Genomic DNA, 15,667 nt, shown 5'->3' on the forward strand with positions numbered 1-15,667 from the left:
CTGTTTCAGCTCCTTCAGGCATCCTATTTCCCCTGGCCCTAAAAATGGTGCTTCTTGCTGGTCAGTGTCCTTTAGATTTTCAGAATTTCAGAATTTCCAGACCAGCTTCATCAGAATCCCCTGCAAGCTGGTTAAGGAGCATGTACCCCAGTCCCCACCTCTAGCCAATTTAATCAGAGCCTGAGGGAGGTTTGGGGATCACTGTGTAGAAAAGCTCCCCAGGGGATCTCATGAGCAGCCAGGTTTGAGAACCCTGCTTAGAGAAGACTCACTATATAGCCTCCAAAAGTGGGCTAGCCCAGAGGAAACAGAATGGCAGACAGCAGTTATGATTCTGCGTCAAACATGACAGCTACCCTGCCAACAACGATGCTCACAGGTCTAGAACAAGGGTAGAGGAGTTCAACCTAGATAGGTCTATTGTACCCCAAATTCACAACCTACTCAAGGCTCAAAAAAAAAAAAAAAAAAGAAAAGAAAAGAAAAAGAAAAAGTCACAGTGCCTAGAGAAGCTATCAGATCTATGGTTCTCTGGATTTCATCTCTACCTAGAAGTCTGTGGGAACATCACCCCCAACGATCCCGAGTCCGAGGGCTCTAGAAATGCGTGTTTGCAATAAGGTCTCCAGGTGCTTCAGATACAAGTGGGTGGGGGACCACATGGTGAGAGACCCTGGCCTAGATGCTGCTCTGCACTTTATCTTTGAGAGCCAAGGAACAAGTGAGTTGTTGAATGAAACAACTAAAAACATCTCAGCCTTCATGTGAAAGTTGCTTACCAAACCTGAGTCCACATGGAAAATAATTCTGAGTAATTGAGTAGCCACACAGAAACAAGCCGATGATCCGAAAGCCTCCCTGAGACGTACTAATTTTCATTCAGATCTTTCATCCCAGCCAGAGACCGGGGGAGCCTGAGCCAAGACAGGGAGACCAAGGGTCCCTGAAGGGCTCTCCTCCATGGGCTCCATGTTAGCAGTGGCCAGAGGAATACCTAGAGCAAAGGTCAAGCTCCTGGAGGGGACTAAGTTATCTGAGTCAAATAATATTCCAGGCTCTCAAGGCCCTGCTGGTTCCAGCTTCCCCTTAACATTGTGAGGGAGCAAGCTCCTGGCAACTCCTTTTCTCTTCCACTGTGAACCCAAGCTCTAGCCAAGCTTAGAATGGATGCTGCGGCCCCAGAAACTGAGACAGCCAGGCTATGGGAGCAGGGAGCAAGGCCCATGCCAATGGCCACATCTGCAGCCTGAGGGCACAGTGGTAGCACCCTCTCTGCTATGGCCCAGGCAGCTTTCACTTGAGGCAAAGTAAGTCACACTCACGATAGAAGGGTTCAGTGCCCTCAAGGAAGGTCACTCCAGAGACATCAAAATATACCTGCAAGTTCCCAAAGCCAACCAGGCTCATGGCAAAAGGACCAGCACACAAGCCAGCTCCTGGGCTTACCTGACTGGAACACGTATCGGGCCAACCCCTGCATTAGCTCTGCTGGCCACGTTGGTGGGGCGGACTCCCCTGTCTCTCTCTTCAGACGAAATGTTAACTCAAAGCCAAAACCACTAGGTCCATCTGTTCCTGTAAACCTGAAAGGAATAAGAAGTACATGTTTTAAGTTCAATTACCTTAGGAAAAACACTGTTTTGAAAGCCTAATGTTCCCCAACATTTTTGGTCGTCTCAGCATCCAAACTTTCTATTCTGAAGAATTTCTCCACGTTTGAACCGTTGGGGTGGGAAAGCCCTTGGAAGCTTGTGAGGAACCAGGACTGTTGCCTTGTCCTCTTGGCAGCTGAAGGTATAAGAGCTTGGCCTGATCAATCCAATTCCTTGCTGGCATTTTGAATTATGAGTTCTAGATTCTGTGATTCTAGAACATTCTTTGCTGTGTAACTGAGACACCACTACTGAAAAATCTTCCTTACTCATGCCCCCTTTTCCTTTAAGCTGTTAGGAAGTGCCTACCCGGTTTGTACCTACATGTCCTGTGAGCACCCATGAGGCTGTAGGCTCTCTGAGAACAAGACCCTTTCTCCATCCCTACTCTGTCCAACTGGGGTACAATTCTCAGGCTGTGCCTCAGGTGTGCCTTTCCTTTCCTTCCTCGGGTAATCCAGAACGGTGAGGATTAGCATCTTCTCTGGTCACAACTCACGACAGTGACACTGAGATAAGGGCAGAATGCCTGCCGCCCTGTCTGCTAGGAAATGCTCAAGAGCCCTGTGTCTTAGGAGGTCCCCAAATGGACTTCTGCCAGGGAGGCAAGGGTGTGACTCGGCAAGCAGGGCCTGGCTAGCGAGGGAAGTGTCCAGGGAGGAGATCCTGAGAGCTATGCGAGGCTTGCCAGCATGGGAAGAGTTAAGAGCTAAAATATGCTCATGACATAATTTTCAGTAATTATATCTTGTACAAACATGAGCCACAATGATTATGCACTTGTAAACTCCTCATCGTACAAACACAAACCATAAACTAAGATGACAGCCAACCGCTTCTTGCTAGACAAGCTCCTGGAACAGGCACTCAGGGGGGAGAATTCTCAAGGGCTGGTGCCTAAGCCTGGAATTCCAGGGCATCTTCCCTGGAATTCACCATCATCACTCACAGAGGCCAGGCCAGGAGGATGGACAGAAGGAGATTCCGGAGTCTCTGAAGCCGACATCAATCTTTGCTTTGGCTTTGAGCACCTGGGTGAACCCAATCCTCCTACACCTTGCAGGGGAAGAGCACCTGAGAACGTAAGTTCTCCCAGGAATCGGAAAAAGAATCCTTAGAATTTATCACAGCCAGACCCAGTCACATTTACAGGACATGTCCATGGTTTACAGTGTCTCCAGGGATCTGGCCACGCGGAACGCAGCATCCTCGTGAGGGTACACACGTAGGATTTGGAGAGCAGGTACAAGGGGAAGCTTGGAAGGACACAACGTAAGCTACTTTACTTCCTTCCAAAATTATCCTGTTTGGAACCAATCCAGTCCAGGGAAGTGGAAGAAACAGCTACGCAAAATGAGGCTGGAGGAACTGCTTCCTGGGACTGCAGGTTTGGGAGGGGTGTGGAAATTTGGGGGTAAGAGTTAAAACTCTGCAAAAGGATACTGATCACCAGGGCAAAGGGAAGATTTCAAGCGGCTGCCAATTAGAGGCGGCTTTGTAAAATGTATTAGACCGTTATTACAGAACTTTCATCTTGGGCCAAGAAAAATACATGATTTCTAACCACAAAAACTTGAGAAATGGACTAAAAGGAACACATTCCTCTTGGGCTGCCCAATGGGGAGAACCTCCAGAGACAGAGAGATCACTGAGTCAATGCGTCCAAGCAGCACAGCTCGCTGAGGGCTGTGGGCACACACACTCTGGGTGTACACACATGCATGTGCATGTGTAAACCATCTGCCTCCACACACAGTGCTTTCTGGGCCAGCTCTGTGGTGGGCAGGCCATCCTCACTTGGCTAGGGAGAGGGACAGGCCTGGCCAGATGGTCTCCACCTGCATTTGATTACCACCCACCAAGCTGGCTGGACACAACCTCTAAACTCTGAAACATGAGTTTGGAATGGCCTGGCCTCAGGATAAACACACAACCTGGAGCCTGTCAGAAGGGTTTTTTTTTCAAAGCAGGCTGCCCAGGCAACAGGCAAATGACAAGGTCATTCCATCTTTAAAGTTTCCTGGAGGGGTCTTGGCTTGGTCTGAACTTGCTCACGTGAGGATTTCTCCAGCCAAAGTGGTTTTGTCTGGCTACAGAATGAAGCCCCTTGGAGGGAGCAGCTGTCTCCCCATCTTCAAGAAAGAAGAGCACAAGAGGGAGTCGTCACGTGCTGTAAAAGGTGGATCTGGGTCAGAGCAAAGAATTTTCTAACACAGAAGACTGCCAAAATACTGGCTGGTGGTCAATGGGTCAGTAGAATTTCTTCCTATGGAATAAATTAGAGACCCTCCCCAATTGGGTAGGGTGGGGGTGAGGGAATCGAACTGTCTTGTAACAGAAGGATGGATGAGACAGCCTCTCAAGATAATTTCCAGCTAGAGATCTGATCCTGCTCACTGTGGTGTCCAAGAGAGAGGCTGGCTTTGTCCCCGGAGTTTGGCAAACCAACATAATGGCTGTGCCAGCCTCGACAGTAACATCAAAGCTTCTGACAGAAAAGCACGTGCTTGAATCCCAGACACACCTGCCTGACCACTGGAACCTGCCCAAAGGTCTCTTCCAAGGCACTTCCCTAAGAAGGCATCCATCAACTCCAACAGGCAAAATGACTACTAAGTCCAGGCAGGAGAACACAAACCCAGGAGAGCTTTTAAGGGAAAACATACAACTGGGGCATAGAAGGAGCTAACCTAAAAGTTGGCAAGTCATGCTCAACATTACTAGCTATTAAAAAGATGCAAATCAAAACCACAGTGAGGAGCAGGCAATCACAGTAGCAGTAAAGATAGCCCTTGGGATGCCTGCATTCCATATCGAAGAGCCTAGGTTCACATACTAGCTCTGCTCCCAATTCCAGCTTCCTGCTAACGTACACTCTGGGAGGCAACAGTGATGGCTCAAGTAACTGGGTTCCTGCTACCCTTGAGGGAAGCCTAGATTGAGTTTACAGCTCCCATTTTTGGCCCTGGTCCAGCACAGCCCTGGCCATTGCTAGCATATGGGGTTTGGACTAGCAGATGGGAGTTCTCTCGTTCTATCTGTCCATCTCTCTGCCTCTCAAATTAAACAACAACATGGTGGAATATCACTCCACACCTTCTAGGAAAGCTAAAATAAAAGACAACAGTAGTATTGATGATGATATGGGGATATTAGAATGCCTGGGGGCTGGCACTGTGGAATAGTAGGATAAGCCTCTGCCTGAGGCACTGGCATCCCATATGGGCAATGGTTCATGTCCTGGTCTCCTCTACCAATTCTACTCTCTGCTTCTGGCTTGGGAAAGCAGTGGAAGATGGCCCAAGTGCTTGGGCCCCTACACCCGTGTGGGAGACCCAGAAGAAGTTCCTGGTTCCTGGCTTCAGATCAGCTCAACTCTGGTCATTGTGGCCATCTGGAAGTGAACCAGTGGATGGAAGACCTTTCTGTCTGTCTGTCTGTCTCTCTCTCTGTCTTTAAATCTACCTCTCAAATAAACAAATAAATCTCAAAAAAAAAAAAAAAGGAAATAATGCCTGTACATTGTTGGTGTGAATATAAAATGTGACTGAAAGACAGCTGGTAGTATCCAGGGGCCAGTGTTGTGGCATAGTGGGTAATGCTGCTGCCTGCAGTGCCAGTATCCCATATGGGCACTGGTTCAAGTCTCAACTGCTCCACTTCCTATCAGCTCTCCACTATGGTCTGGGAAAGCAGAAGATAGCCCAAGTCCTTGGGCCCTCATACCCATATGAGAGACCTGGAAGAAGCTCCTGGCTCCTGGCTTCAGATCAGCCCAGCTCTGGCTGTTGCAGCCATCTGGGGAGTGAACCAGCAGATGGAAGACCTCTCTCTCTCTCTGCCTCTGCCTCTCTATAACTCTGCCTTTCAAATAAATAAATAAATGGACCTTTAAAAATGAATAGAAATAAGCTACTGACAGCCTCAAAATGCCTTTACATGAGAAAATTATTAATTATTAATGGGAAAGTAGCAACTTTCCAATAGAGAAATCTGGCAAGGCACTGCCTTAATCAAGCAATTCAAGTAATCAGATTTCAGACTTCCTCAGTGGCAATTAGACAAATCAACATCAAGCATCTCCTGATAGGTGCACTTAGAAAGGCACAACACTTGTGATACTCCTATCCAAGAAATGCATACCCTCATTCTAATTATGAGGAAGCATCGGACAATTCCACATTCTATAAAATAACTGTACTCCTCAAAAGATCATCAAAGACAAAGACAGGAATCATCTGAAGAAGTCTAAGATATGTGACAATTAAATTTCTAGAAAATATTTTATCCCGAACTCCAGGACTCTAGTCACTGAAGTGGGGTCACCAATTTGACCTTGTCTGCCTAAGCCTTTCTCGGCTTCATCCTAGGAAAAGCCACTAGGCAAATTGGAACAGTTAGTTAACCAACCTGCAAATGTCACTTTCTGACCCATGCAAAGTAAAATGTTGCTACAGGGGCCAGTACTGTGGCATAGGGGGTAAAGCTGCTGCCTGCGATGCTGACATCCCATACAGGCACTGTTTCACATCTTGGCTGTTCCACTTCTGATCCAACTCCATGCTAACGGCCTGGAAAAGGCAGCAGAAGATGGCCCAAGTTCTTGGGCTCCTGCTACCCACATGAGAGACTCAGAAGAAGTTCCTGGCTCCTGGCTTTGGCCATGCCCAGCCCAGGCTGTTGCTGCCACCTGGAGAGTGAACCAGCAGATGGAATATGTATTTCTCTGTCTCTCTCTAACTCTGCTTTTCAAACAAATGAGTAAATCTTTTAAGAATGTTGCTGCACTTAAAATGCCCCAAATATGCAGTGAAAGATACCAGCAGCACAGGGGAGCAGTCTCTGGAACCAGGATGCCTACCCCAAGTTTAGGCTCTGTCATTTGCTCGGCTGTGTGATCTTCGGCAAATAAATCATTTATCCTCTCCATGCCTCAGTTTCTTCTTCTGCACAATGTAGCTATGCTGAATGAGCTCTAATACAAACTATGAACTTTGGGGGACAATGACTTGTCAATGCATGTCTGCTGACTATAACTAATGTACCTTTCTGGTTCGGTATGTTGATACAGAGAACCTCTTGGTTCCTAACTTTGGATCAGCGCAGCTCCAGCCATTGTGGTCATCTGGGGAGTGAACCAGTGGCTGGAAGACTCTCTCTCTGCATCTGCTTTTCTCTAATTCTGCCTTTCAAATAAATACATAAATTTTAAAAAAATGTAAGGGAAACCACCTAAGCACTATATGAGAGAGAAAACAGTGTGCTTTGGAGAACATGGTATGGGACATGAGCATAATTTCACTTAAAGATGTGGCAGGTGATTTGAGAAGAGCATTGACAAGAAGGCTTGAGAAGATAAGGCAGGGCTAGAAGGACTTCAGGCCTAGCAGACATGGCCTGAGGTGGGGGATGTGTTTGGGGAACATGGTGTCAGCTGGGTCATAACACAGATAACATACATGATGGTAATGGCACAGGCACAGTGGGACCTGTGGAAAGGCAGGGCAGTATCAGGAATGTCCACGCCTGTGGCCTCCCTCACTTCCATGACTTAGCAGGATCCTGCCCAAAAAGACATATGAAATTAGCCACATATAATACAGTCTTGGTTACCATGGGCATGGACACACACTTACCCCTGAATCCTTTCCTAAATGCTCACAAACCAACTCTGTAACTCTGACTCTCAAATAAATAAAATTAATAAATGAATCTATTCACTTATTTGAGAATCAGAGTTACAGAGGAGAGGCAAAGAGAGAAAGATCTTCCATCTGCTGGTTCACTCCCCAAATGGCCACCATAGGCAGAGTTGGGCTGATCCAAAGCGAGGAGCCAGGAGCTTCTTCTGGCTCTCCCACAAAGGTGCAAGAGCCCAAGCGCTTGTGCCATCTTCCACTGCTTTTCAGGCCATAGCAGAGAGCTGGATCAGAAGAGGAGCAGTTGGGACATGAACCAGTATCCACATGGGATACCGGCACTGCAGGCAGGGGCTTAACCTACTATGCCACAGAGCCAGCCTCCAGAGAGCAATCTTCAGTCTGCTGATTCACTCCCCGAGTGTCTGCAACAGCTAGGGTTGGGCACACTGAAGCTGGGAGTTAGGAACTCAATCTGGGTCTCCTATGGGGGTGGTAGGAACTAAAGTATTTAGACCATCATCCACTGCCTCCCAGGTACGTTAGCAGGAAGCTGGAGCTGAAGTGCATACTAGCTGAGACTTGAACTGGCATGCTGATGTGGGACACTGACACCCCAAACAATGGCTTAACCTGTTGTACCATAATGCTGACCCAGAATATCCTTTCTTATGTATGGATAATATGCCCTTGTCTATCTATACTACATTGTGCTTATCCAGTCACCTGTCCATGGACTCTTGGGTTGCTACTACCTTTAGGTTTTTGTGAATAATGCTGCTGTGAACACTGGTATACAATAATCTGTTTAAGTCCTTGTTTTCAAGTATTTTGGGTATTTCCTAAAATTAGACTTGCTGAAACCTATGTAATCCTACATTTAATTTTTAGATGTATTTATTTGAAAGGCAGAGTTATGGGGGTGGGGAGACCTTCTCACTGCTGCTTCATTCCCCCAATGGCCCTGCAATGGTCAGGGCTGGACCAGACTGAAACCAGGAGCTCCATCTGGGTCTCCCACATGGGTGGCAGGGGCCCAAGTGCTCAGGCCATCTTCTGCTGCTTTTCTAGGTGTATTAGCAGGGAACTGGATCAGAAGTTGAGCATCTGGGACTTGAAGTGGTGCTCATGTGGGATGCTAGCGCTGCAGGCAGCACCTTAACCTGCTGTGCCACAATACCAGCCCCTATATTTAATTTTTTGAGGAACCATCATGCTGTTTTTGCAGTGACTACATTCTTTTGCATCTCTGCCAGCAGTGCACAAAGGTTCATTCTCATAACCGTTTCAAGTGAGGTTTTTTTTTTATCCTATAGTTAATAAATGAACAGCAAACATTGAAGGCTATCAAGTCCTTTTTTTTTTTTTTTTTAATTTGACAGGTAGAGTTATAGACAGTGAGAAGGAAAGACAGAGAGAGAGGTCTTCCTTCTGTTGGTTTGCTCCCCAGATGGCCGCTATGGCCGGCACACTGTGCTGATCCGAAGCCAGGAGCCAGGTGCTTCCTCCTGGCCTCCCAATGCGGGTGCAGGGCCCAAGGACCTGGGCTATCCTCCACTGCCCTCCCGGGCCACAGCAGAGAGCTGAACTGGAAGAGGAGCAACCAGGACTAGAACCTGGTGCCCATATGGGATGCCAGCACTGCAGGCGGAGGATTAACCAAGTGAGCCACAGCACCGGCCCTCAAGTACTTTCTGGTTCAGCTCCTTCCCACCAGGAAGAGGTGGAGAGAAAGCCCTTTGCCTCCTAGAGCTCAGACGTTGTCCTGCTTTCATATCCCTCCTCCATAATGATGTCTCACCACACACCATGCCAGAGCTTGTAAAAGACCTTTTCTTGTAGAATACTTAGATTATTTCTAAATTTTTTACTCCTTCAAATACCACTGAATGTGTTTATACAAAAGGCTTTTTCGGAATACAATATTCTTCCCATGGGGTAAACTCCCAGTACTGGGAACTACCACTATGAGTAATCAGTGACAAATAATACCTATTATATTTCAGGTACTATTCTAAATATATACATCTGTACATTACTTTAAGTAGCTACATAGGTAGCCACTAATATCTTCATTTTTTATATGTCTATTTTTCAGAGGAGTTTTAGGTTCTTAGCAAAATTGAGCAGAAAGTAGAGCTGCTACGTGACCACTGCATATGTGCACAAGCATACGCACACGCATGCACACTGTCCTTGTCCTCTGGGACAGTTTTTCTTTCTTTTTTTACCTAAATATTTATTTATTTGAAAAGCAGAGCTACAGAGGCAAGGGGTGGGTCAGAGAGAGAGAGAGAGAGAGAGAGAGAGAGAGAGGTTTTCCGTTCACTGGTCCACTCCTCAAACGACTGAAATGGCTGGAGTTGGGCCAATCTGAAGCCAGGAGCCAGGAGCTTCCTCCAGGTCTCCCACACGGGTGCAGGGGCCCAAGGACTTGGGCCATCTTCTACTGCTTTCCCAGGCCACAGCAGAGAGCTGGATCAGAAGTGGAGCAGCTGGAACTCAAACCGGTGTCCATGTGGGATGCTGGCACTGCAGGTGGTGGCTTTACCCTCTACACCACAGCACCAGCCCCTCAACAATTTCTTGACCTTGGATCTCTCCCAGAACTCTCAAACCAGGCCTGAGATTCTGTGTGACTGTTACCAAGCCTCAGATAACAGCCATTAGAACAGAATTTAGTAAATAATTCCTAAAAAAAGAGGTTTGCAGAAATGATGTTTTTATTTTGAACAATTCACAATTACCGATACTTCATAAGTCGTTTGGCAATGGTGTTTGGTTGACAGCACAAGTAGGTAGTAAAACTTCATAGAATTCTTTTGAAATATGCTTATATGGTAATATTCTCACATCGCAAAACTGTTTTTAAACTTCCAGTTAAATCAATTTTGTATAATCTTCAAAAAAGAGAAAGGAAAGGAGGAAGGGAGGAACAGAGAGAGGGAGAGAAGGAAGGAAAGAAAGGAAAAGAAAAGAGTCAGGAAAAGCCCGTCAGCTAAGATTACACTCCCACACTCCTGAGCTGGGAGTCTGATTCGGCTTCGATGCAGGCAGCTGACTTGTGAATTTTAACTCTGGGTTTTAGATGCTCTCTTTCCACCGCTACACCCCATCCAATCAGATTCAAGGAATGCATTCGCCTTGCTCAAGTAGACAAGGACCACTTTCCCATAGCATTTCTCAGGTTTACAAACAGTAGCTCCCAGGACTGATTCAGCTGAGAACCTAATCACAAACTCTCCTGGCTCCCAACACTTGGGGCAGCTTAACTCTGTCCTAGACTTTCAATGAACAAAGAACTTCTAGGCTCAGATAATAAATTTAAGATAAGTCCCAGGGGCAGCCGACCACTCCTTGTAGGGTGGAAAAAGTTCACAGTCAGCAACCCCCTGGTGGAGAGCTGCTTTCCCTTCTTCCTTCTATGCCCAAGCTCCACAAAGAATGGAAGGGGCAGCCCCCTATGGGGGTCCTCAGCTAGCCTGGTACACTGTAGAAACTCTAATAGCTCCCATTCTTGGCTTTGGCTTAAAGAAAAACCTAACAAAAGTATTTTTTAAAATAAAAAGGGGTGGGGCCGGCACTGTGGCACAGTGGGTTCACACCCTGGCCCGAAGTGCCCGCATCCCATATGGGTGCTAGTTCCAGACCTGGCTGCTCCACTTCCGATCCAGCTCTCTGCAATGGCCTGGGAAAGCAGTAGAAGATGACCCAAGTCCTTGAGGCCCTACACCCACTTGGGAGACCTGAAAGAAGCTCCTGGCTCCTGGCTTTGGATCGGCGCAGCTCGGGCCGTTGCAGTCAACTGGGGAGTGAATCATCAGATGGAAGACCTCTCTCTCTTCCTCCCTCCCTCCCTCTCCTTTATCTGTGTAACTCTTTCAAATAAGTAAATAAATCTGGCGCCGCAGCTCAATAGGCTAATCCTCTACCTAGCGGCACCGGCACACCAGGTTCTAGTCCCGGTCAGGGCACCGGATTCTGTCCCGGTTGCCCCTCTTCCAGGCCAGCTCTCTGCTGTGGCCAGGGAGTGCAGTGGAGGATGGCCCAAGTGCTTGGGCCCTGCACCCCATGGGAGACCAGGAGAAGTACCTGGCTCCTGCCATCGGATCAGCGCGGTGTGCCGGCTGCAGCACGCTGGCCTCGGCGGCCAATGGAGGGTGAACCAATGGCAAAGGAAGACCTTTCTCTCTGTCTCTCTCTCACTGTCCACTCTGCCTGTAAAAAAAATAATAAATAAATAAAATAAAATAAGTAAATAAATCTTTAAAAAAAATAAAATAAAATAAACCCCTAGTTACAGGAATGAAAAACTGCCAGACTGGCTTCCAGAGGGCAGGAATCCAGCATGTTTGCAACTCGATATACGGGAAAAGCTGGAGTGGGAAGGAAGGCGGTTAGGGAAAGCCATGGTGTCGCCTGTTGGTTTGCACTACATTTTTTTCCTCTAACCAACCAAGCTTTTCAGAAGTATTTAGGAGTCAAATCCAACACAAGCAGAAAGTATAGCCAGCCAGCTGGAACCCCCAAGACCGGAAGCCTGGGCCAGGTCCCACACTCCAGCAGTTACTACTCCCAACAGCCATGGCTCCCGAGCTCCTGAGCACTTGCTGAAAGGCATAAGGTCAGAGTACAGAAAGCTGGTGGCCACAGTCAGGGTTCCAAGCCACCCCAGGTGTAACATGAAGGTCAGTTCCGGAAAAACAAAAACATCTCCTTGATTGGTCTTCCTGTGTGTCTTTGACCAGAGATTCTGGGACCCTGAATTACAATAATGATCTATGTAAAGAATGAATGGCCTTCCAAAGACAAGGAGGAGCCAACTGTGCCTGCCCACCCATCACCTGGTAGGCCCAGTGCCAGGTCCCCAACCCATTTGTCAGTCCTGCTGCAAACACATAGTATTACATTACTTGATTTCCTATATATGACAGAGAGTCTCCCAATCCCTACCTGAAAAGGACCTCACCCATTCCTGAACATTTGTACTTATGCCTGTGAACCTTCTGGGCACCCTGGGTACAAGGAGACTGGAGTCCTGGGTAAGGCTATGTCAGCCTTCTGTATCTACACGCCGAAGAAGGGGGGAAATAGGAGGTATATGATGTTAATTTCTAGGTGACACTGATCACCAAATTTTTTTTTTTTTTTTTTGACAGGCAGAGTGGACAGTGAGAGAGAGAGACAGAGAGAAAGGTCTTCCTTTGCCGTTGGTTCACTCTCCAATGGCCGCCGCGGCCGGCGCGCTGCGGCTGGCGCACCGCGCTGATCCGATGGCAGGAGCCAGGAGCCAGGTGCTTTTCCTGGTCTCCCATGGGGTGCAGGGCCCAAGCACTTGGGCCATCCTCCACTGCACTCCCTGGCCACAGCAGAGAGCTGGCCTGGAAGAGGGGCAACCGGGACAGAATCCGGCGCCCCGACCGGGACTAGAACCTGGTGTGCCGGCGCCGCTAGGCGGAGGATTAGCCTAGTGAGCCGCGGCGCCGGCCACTGATCACCAAATTTTAGGAAAACAATAACAGGATCAACACATACCCTCGGGACTACTACCACCATACCTGACAGTGAAGCTGTGATTTGCATTTAAAGAATCTAAGTATTAACTGAGAGGTGGGCAACCAGCAGTGAGTACATAGACTTCTCTGAGAAGTCAAGGAGGAAGGAAACAGATGAACAGCAGTTAATGTAACAGCAAATGTAGGAGCTGTCTTGCCAAGCAAAGGTGCTGTTTTCAGAATCTACCCCCACCCTAAGTAGCAGCAAATTTAGACAACAGGGTTAGCCAGGTAGTAGGTGAGCCTTGTAGGACATTGGGCAGCTCCCAAACTGAGGAGACCCAAGGCAAAGTAAGAGCCCACTCCCTATAAATGTTCTATGAAATCTATGAATATTCACAGAATGTTCTATGAATGTTCACAGAAATCAAAAGAACAGATACCCAATCAAAATCAAAAGCGGGATTCCTTTCTCTCTCTGATAGTTTCCAAAATTTTTGGTAAAATGGTTATCTTTATAAATCAAAATATCAAAATTGCCGGCACCACAGCTCACTAGGCTAATCCTCCTCCTGCGGCGTCGGCACTCCGGGTTCTAGTCCCAGTTGGGGTGCCAGTTCTGTCCCAGATGCTCCTCTTCCAGTCCAGCTCTCTGCTGTGGCCCGGGAAGGCAGTGGAGGATGGCCCAAGTGCTTGGGCCCTGCACCCACCTGGGGGACCAGGAGGAAGCACCTGGCTCCTGGCTTTGGATTCGCACAGCACGCCGGCCATAGTGGCCATTTGGGGTGTGAACCAACGGAAGGAAGACCTTTATCTCTCTCACTGTCTAACTCTGCCTGTCAAAAAAAAATATCAAAATTATACCTAAGAAGCTGGACAATAATGGATGCAATAGAAAAAGGCCAGGCCAAGCAAGTTTCAGATTTTGTCTTCTTGATGTTTCTTCAACTAAGATGGAGTTTGAGGTCTGGTTGGGCTAGGATATGCTCATGCCTCATCTAAGGCAAGGTTAGCTTGACAGAGCAGGGAGCGGAGAGGTCCGCACAACAGGCTTTGCACACTGTGTACTGGAGGGTCCAGTTCATCTCAAACCCTGGGACTGAGGCTGCAGATCCCAGTATCAACCAAGCTTTATAGCCGACATCATCACTGGAGAGAATAAGGCACAGAGCACATGAGCCAGCCCTTAAAATCAAGAGACCAAGGAATTCAGAGGTGGGCCCAACACCTATTCGGGGGCTCTAATTCATTTACTGGTTTGAGAAATATCACACACACACACACAACCCCTTTCAAATGAATAAATAGATCTTAAACAACAACAAAAAGAAACAAGAAGTGAACCTTAATGTAGACCAGGGGCTTTAGTTAACAATAATGTATCAATATTGATCATCAACTGTAACAAATGCTCCACAATAATGCAAGATATTAACAACAGGGGAAATTTTCAGCAGAGGAGAGGGGGAACTCCATGGGAACTTTGTACTTACTACCTCCCCAATTCCTATAAACCTAAAAATGCTCTTAAAAAAAAAAAAAAGTCAAGTCTAGGGGCCAGTGCTGTGGAGTAGCCTGTGGTGCCGGCATTCCATATTGGTACCAGTTCAAGTCCCAGCTGCTCCACTTCTGATCCAGCTCCCTGCCAATGTGCCTGGGAAAGCAGCAGAAGATGGATCAAGTACTTAGGCCCCTGCACTCATGTGGGAGAGATCCAGAAGAAGTTCCTGGCTTCGTATTGGCCAAGCTCTGGCAGTGGTGGCCATTGGGGAGTGAAACAGCAGATAGGAGATCTCTCTCTCTCTCTCACTCTGCCTTTCCAATAAATAAATAAATAAATCTTAATTTAAAAAAATCAAGTCTATTAATTAAAAATAAATCATCAAAGGAATTAAAATGTTTAAAAAAAAAAAGGGTTATCTGCATTGATAAAATGACAGAGGAAAAAAGTATTCTCTCCAGGGTATCAAGACTGTCTTTATATCAGAACAAAAATTCTTCCTAGATTGGCATTTTTTAAAAGATTTATTTATTTTTATTTGAAAGTCAGAGTTACACAGAGAGAGGGGGGCAGAGAGAAAGAGAGAGAGAGGTCTTCCACCCGATGGTTCACACCCCAATTGGCCGCAATGGCCAGAGCTGCGCCAATCCAAAGCCAGGAGCCAGGCACTTCCTCCAAGTCTCCCATGCAGGTGCAGGGGTCCAAGGACTTGGGCCATCTTCTACTGCTATCCCAAACCATAGCAGAGAGCTAGATCGGAAGTGGAGCAGCTGGGTCTTGAACCGGTACCCATATGGGATGCCGGCGCCTCAGGCCAGGGTGTTAACCCACTGCTTTATAGCGCCGGCCCCGGCATTTTTTTTTTTTTTTTTTTTTTAAGATTTATTTATTGGCCGGCGCTGTGGCTCAATAGGCTAATCCTCCGCCTTGCAGCGGTGGCACACCAGGTTCTAGTCCCGGTCGGGTCGCCGGATTCTGTCCTGGTTGCCCCTCTTCCAGGCCAGCTCTCTGCTATGGCCCAAGTCCTTGGGCCCTGCACCCGCATGGGAGACCAGGAGAAGCACCTGGCTCCTGGCTTCGGATCAGCGCGATGTGCTGGCTGCAGCACGCCGGCCGCAGCGGCCATTGGAGGGTGAACCAACGGTAAAGGAAGACCTTTCTCTCTGTCTCTCTCTCTCTCACTGTCCACTCTGCCTGTCAAAAAAAAAAAAAAAAAAAAAAAAGAGAGAGAGAGAGAGAGATTTATTTATTTACTTGAAAGTCCGCATTACACAGAGAGAGGAGAGGCAGAGAGAGAGAGAGAGAGAGAGAGAGAGAGAGGAGAGAGAGGTCTTCCAACTGCTGCTTCACTCCCCAGTTGGCCGCAATGGCTGGAGCTGC

General features: G+C 47.6%; 1 protein-coding gene across 5 annotated transcripts in view; it reads right to left on the reverse strand.

The window, feature by feature from the left end:
* Positions 1 to 15,667, reverse strand: part of SUFU (SUFU negative regulator of hedgehog signaling) — a 120,535-nt gene that overhangs the window by 89,878 nt on the left and 14,990 nt on the right. For all 5 annotated transcript variants that reach the window (XR_016221972.1, XM_002718581.6, XM_017348524.4 and 2 more), the window contains exon 3: positions 1,447 to 1,583. Coding sequence is in view for 4 of the 5 variants with exons in the window: in XM_002718581.6 (XP_002718627.5) it covers positions 1,447 to 1,583 (137 nt within the window). In the remaining variant the exon portion in view is untranslated. The remainder of the gene's footprint in view (positions 1 to 1,446; positions 1,584 to 15,667) is intronic.

This window comes from Oryctolagus cuniculus, chromosome 15 (genome assembly GCF_051225735.1).
Source record: "Oryctolagus cuniculus isolate XC-2025 breed Fujian yellow rabbit chromosome 15, ASM5122573v1, whole genome shotgun sequence".
NCBI lineage: Eukaryota > Metazoa > Chordata > Mammalia > Lagomorpha > Leporidae > Oryctolagus > Oryctolagus cuniculus.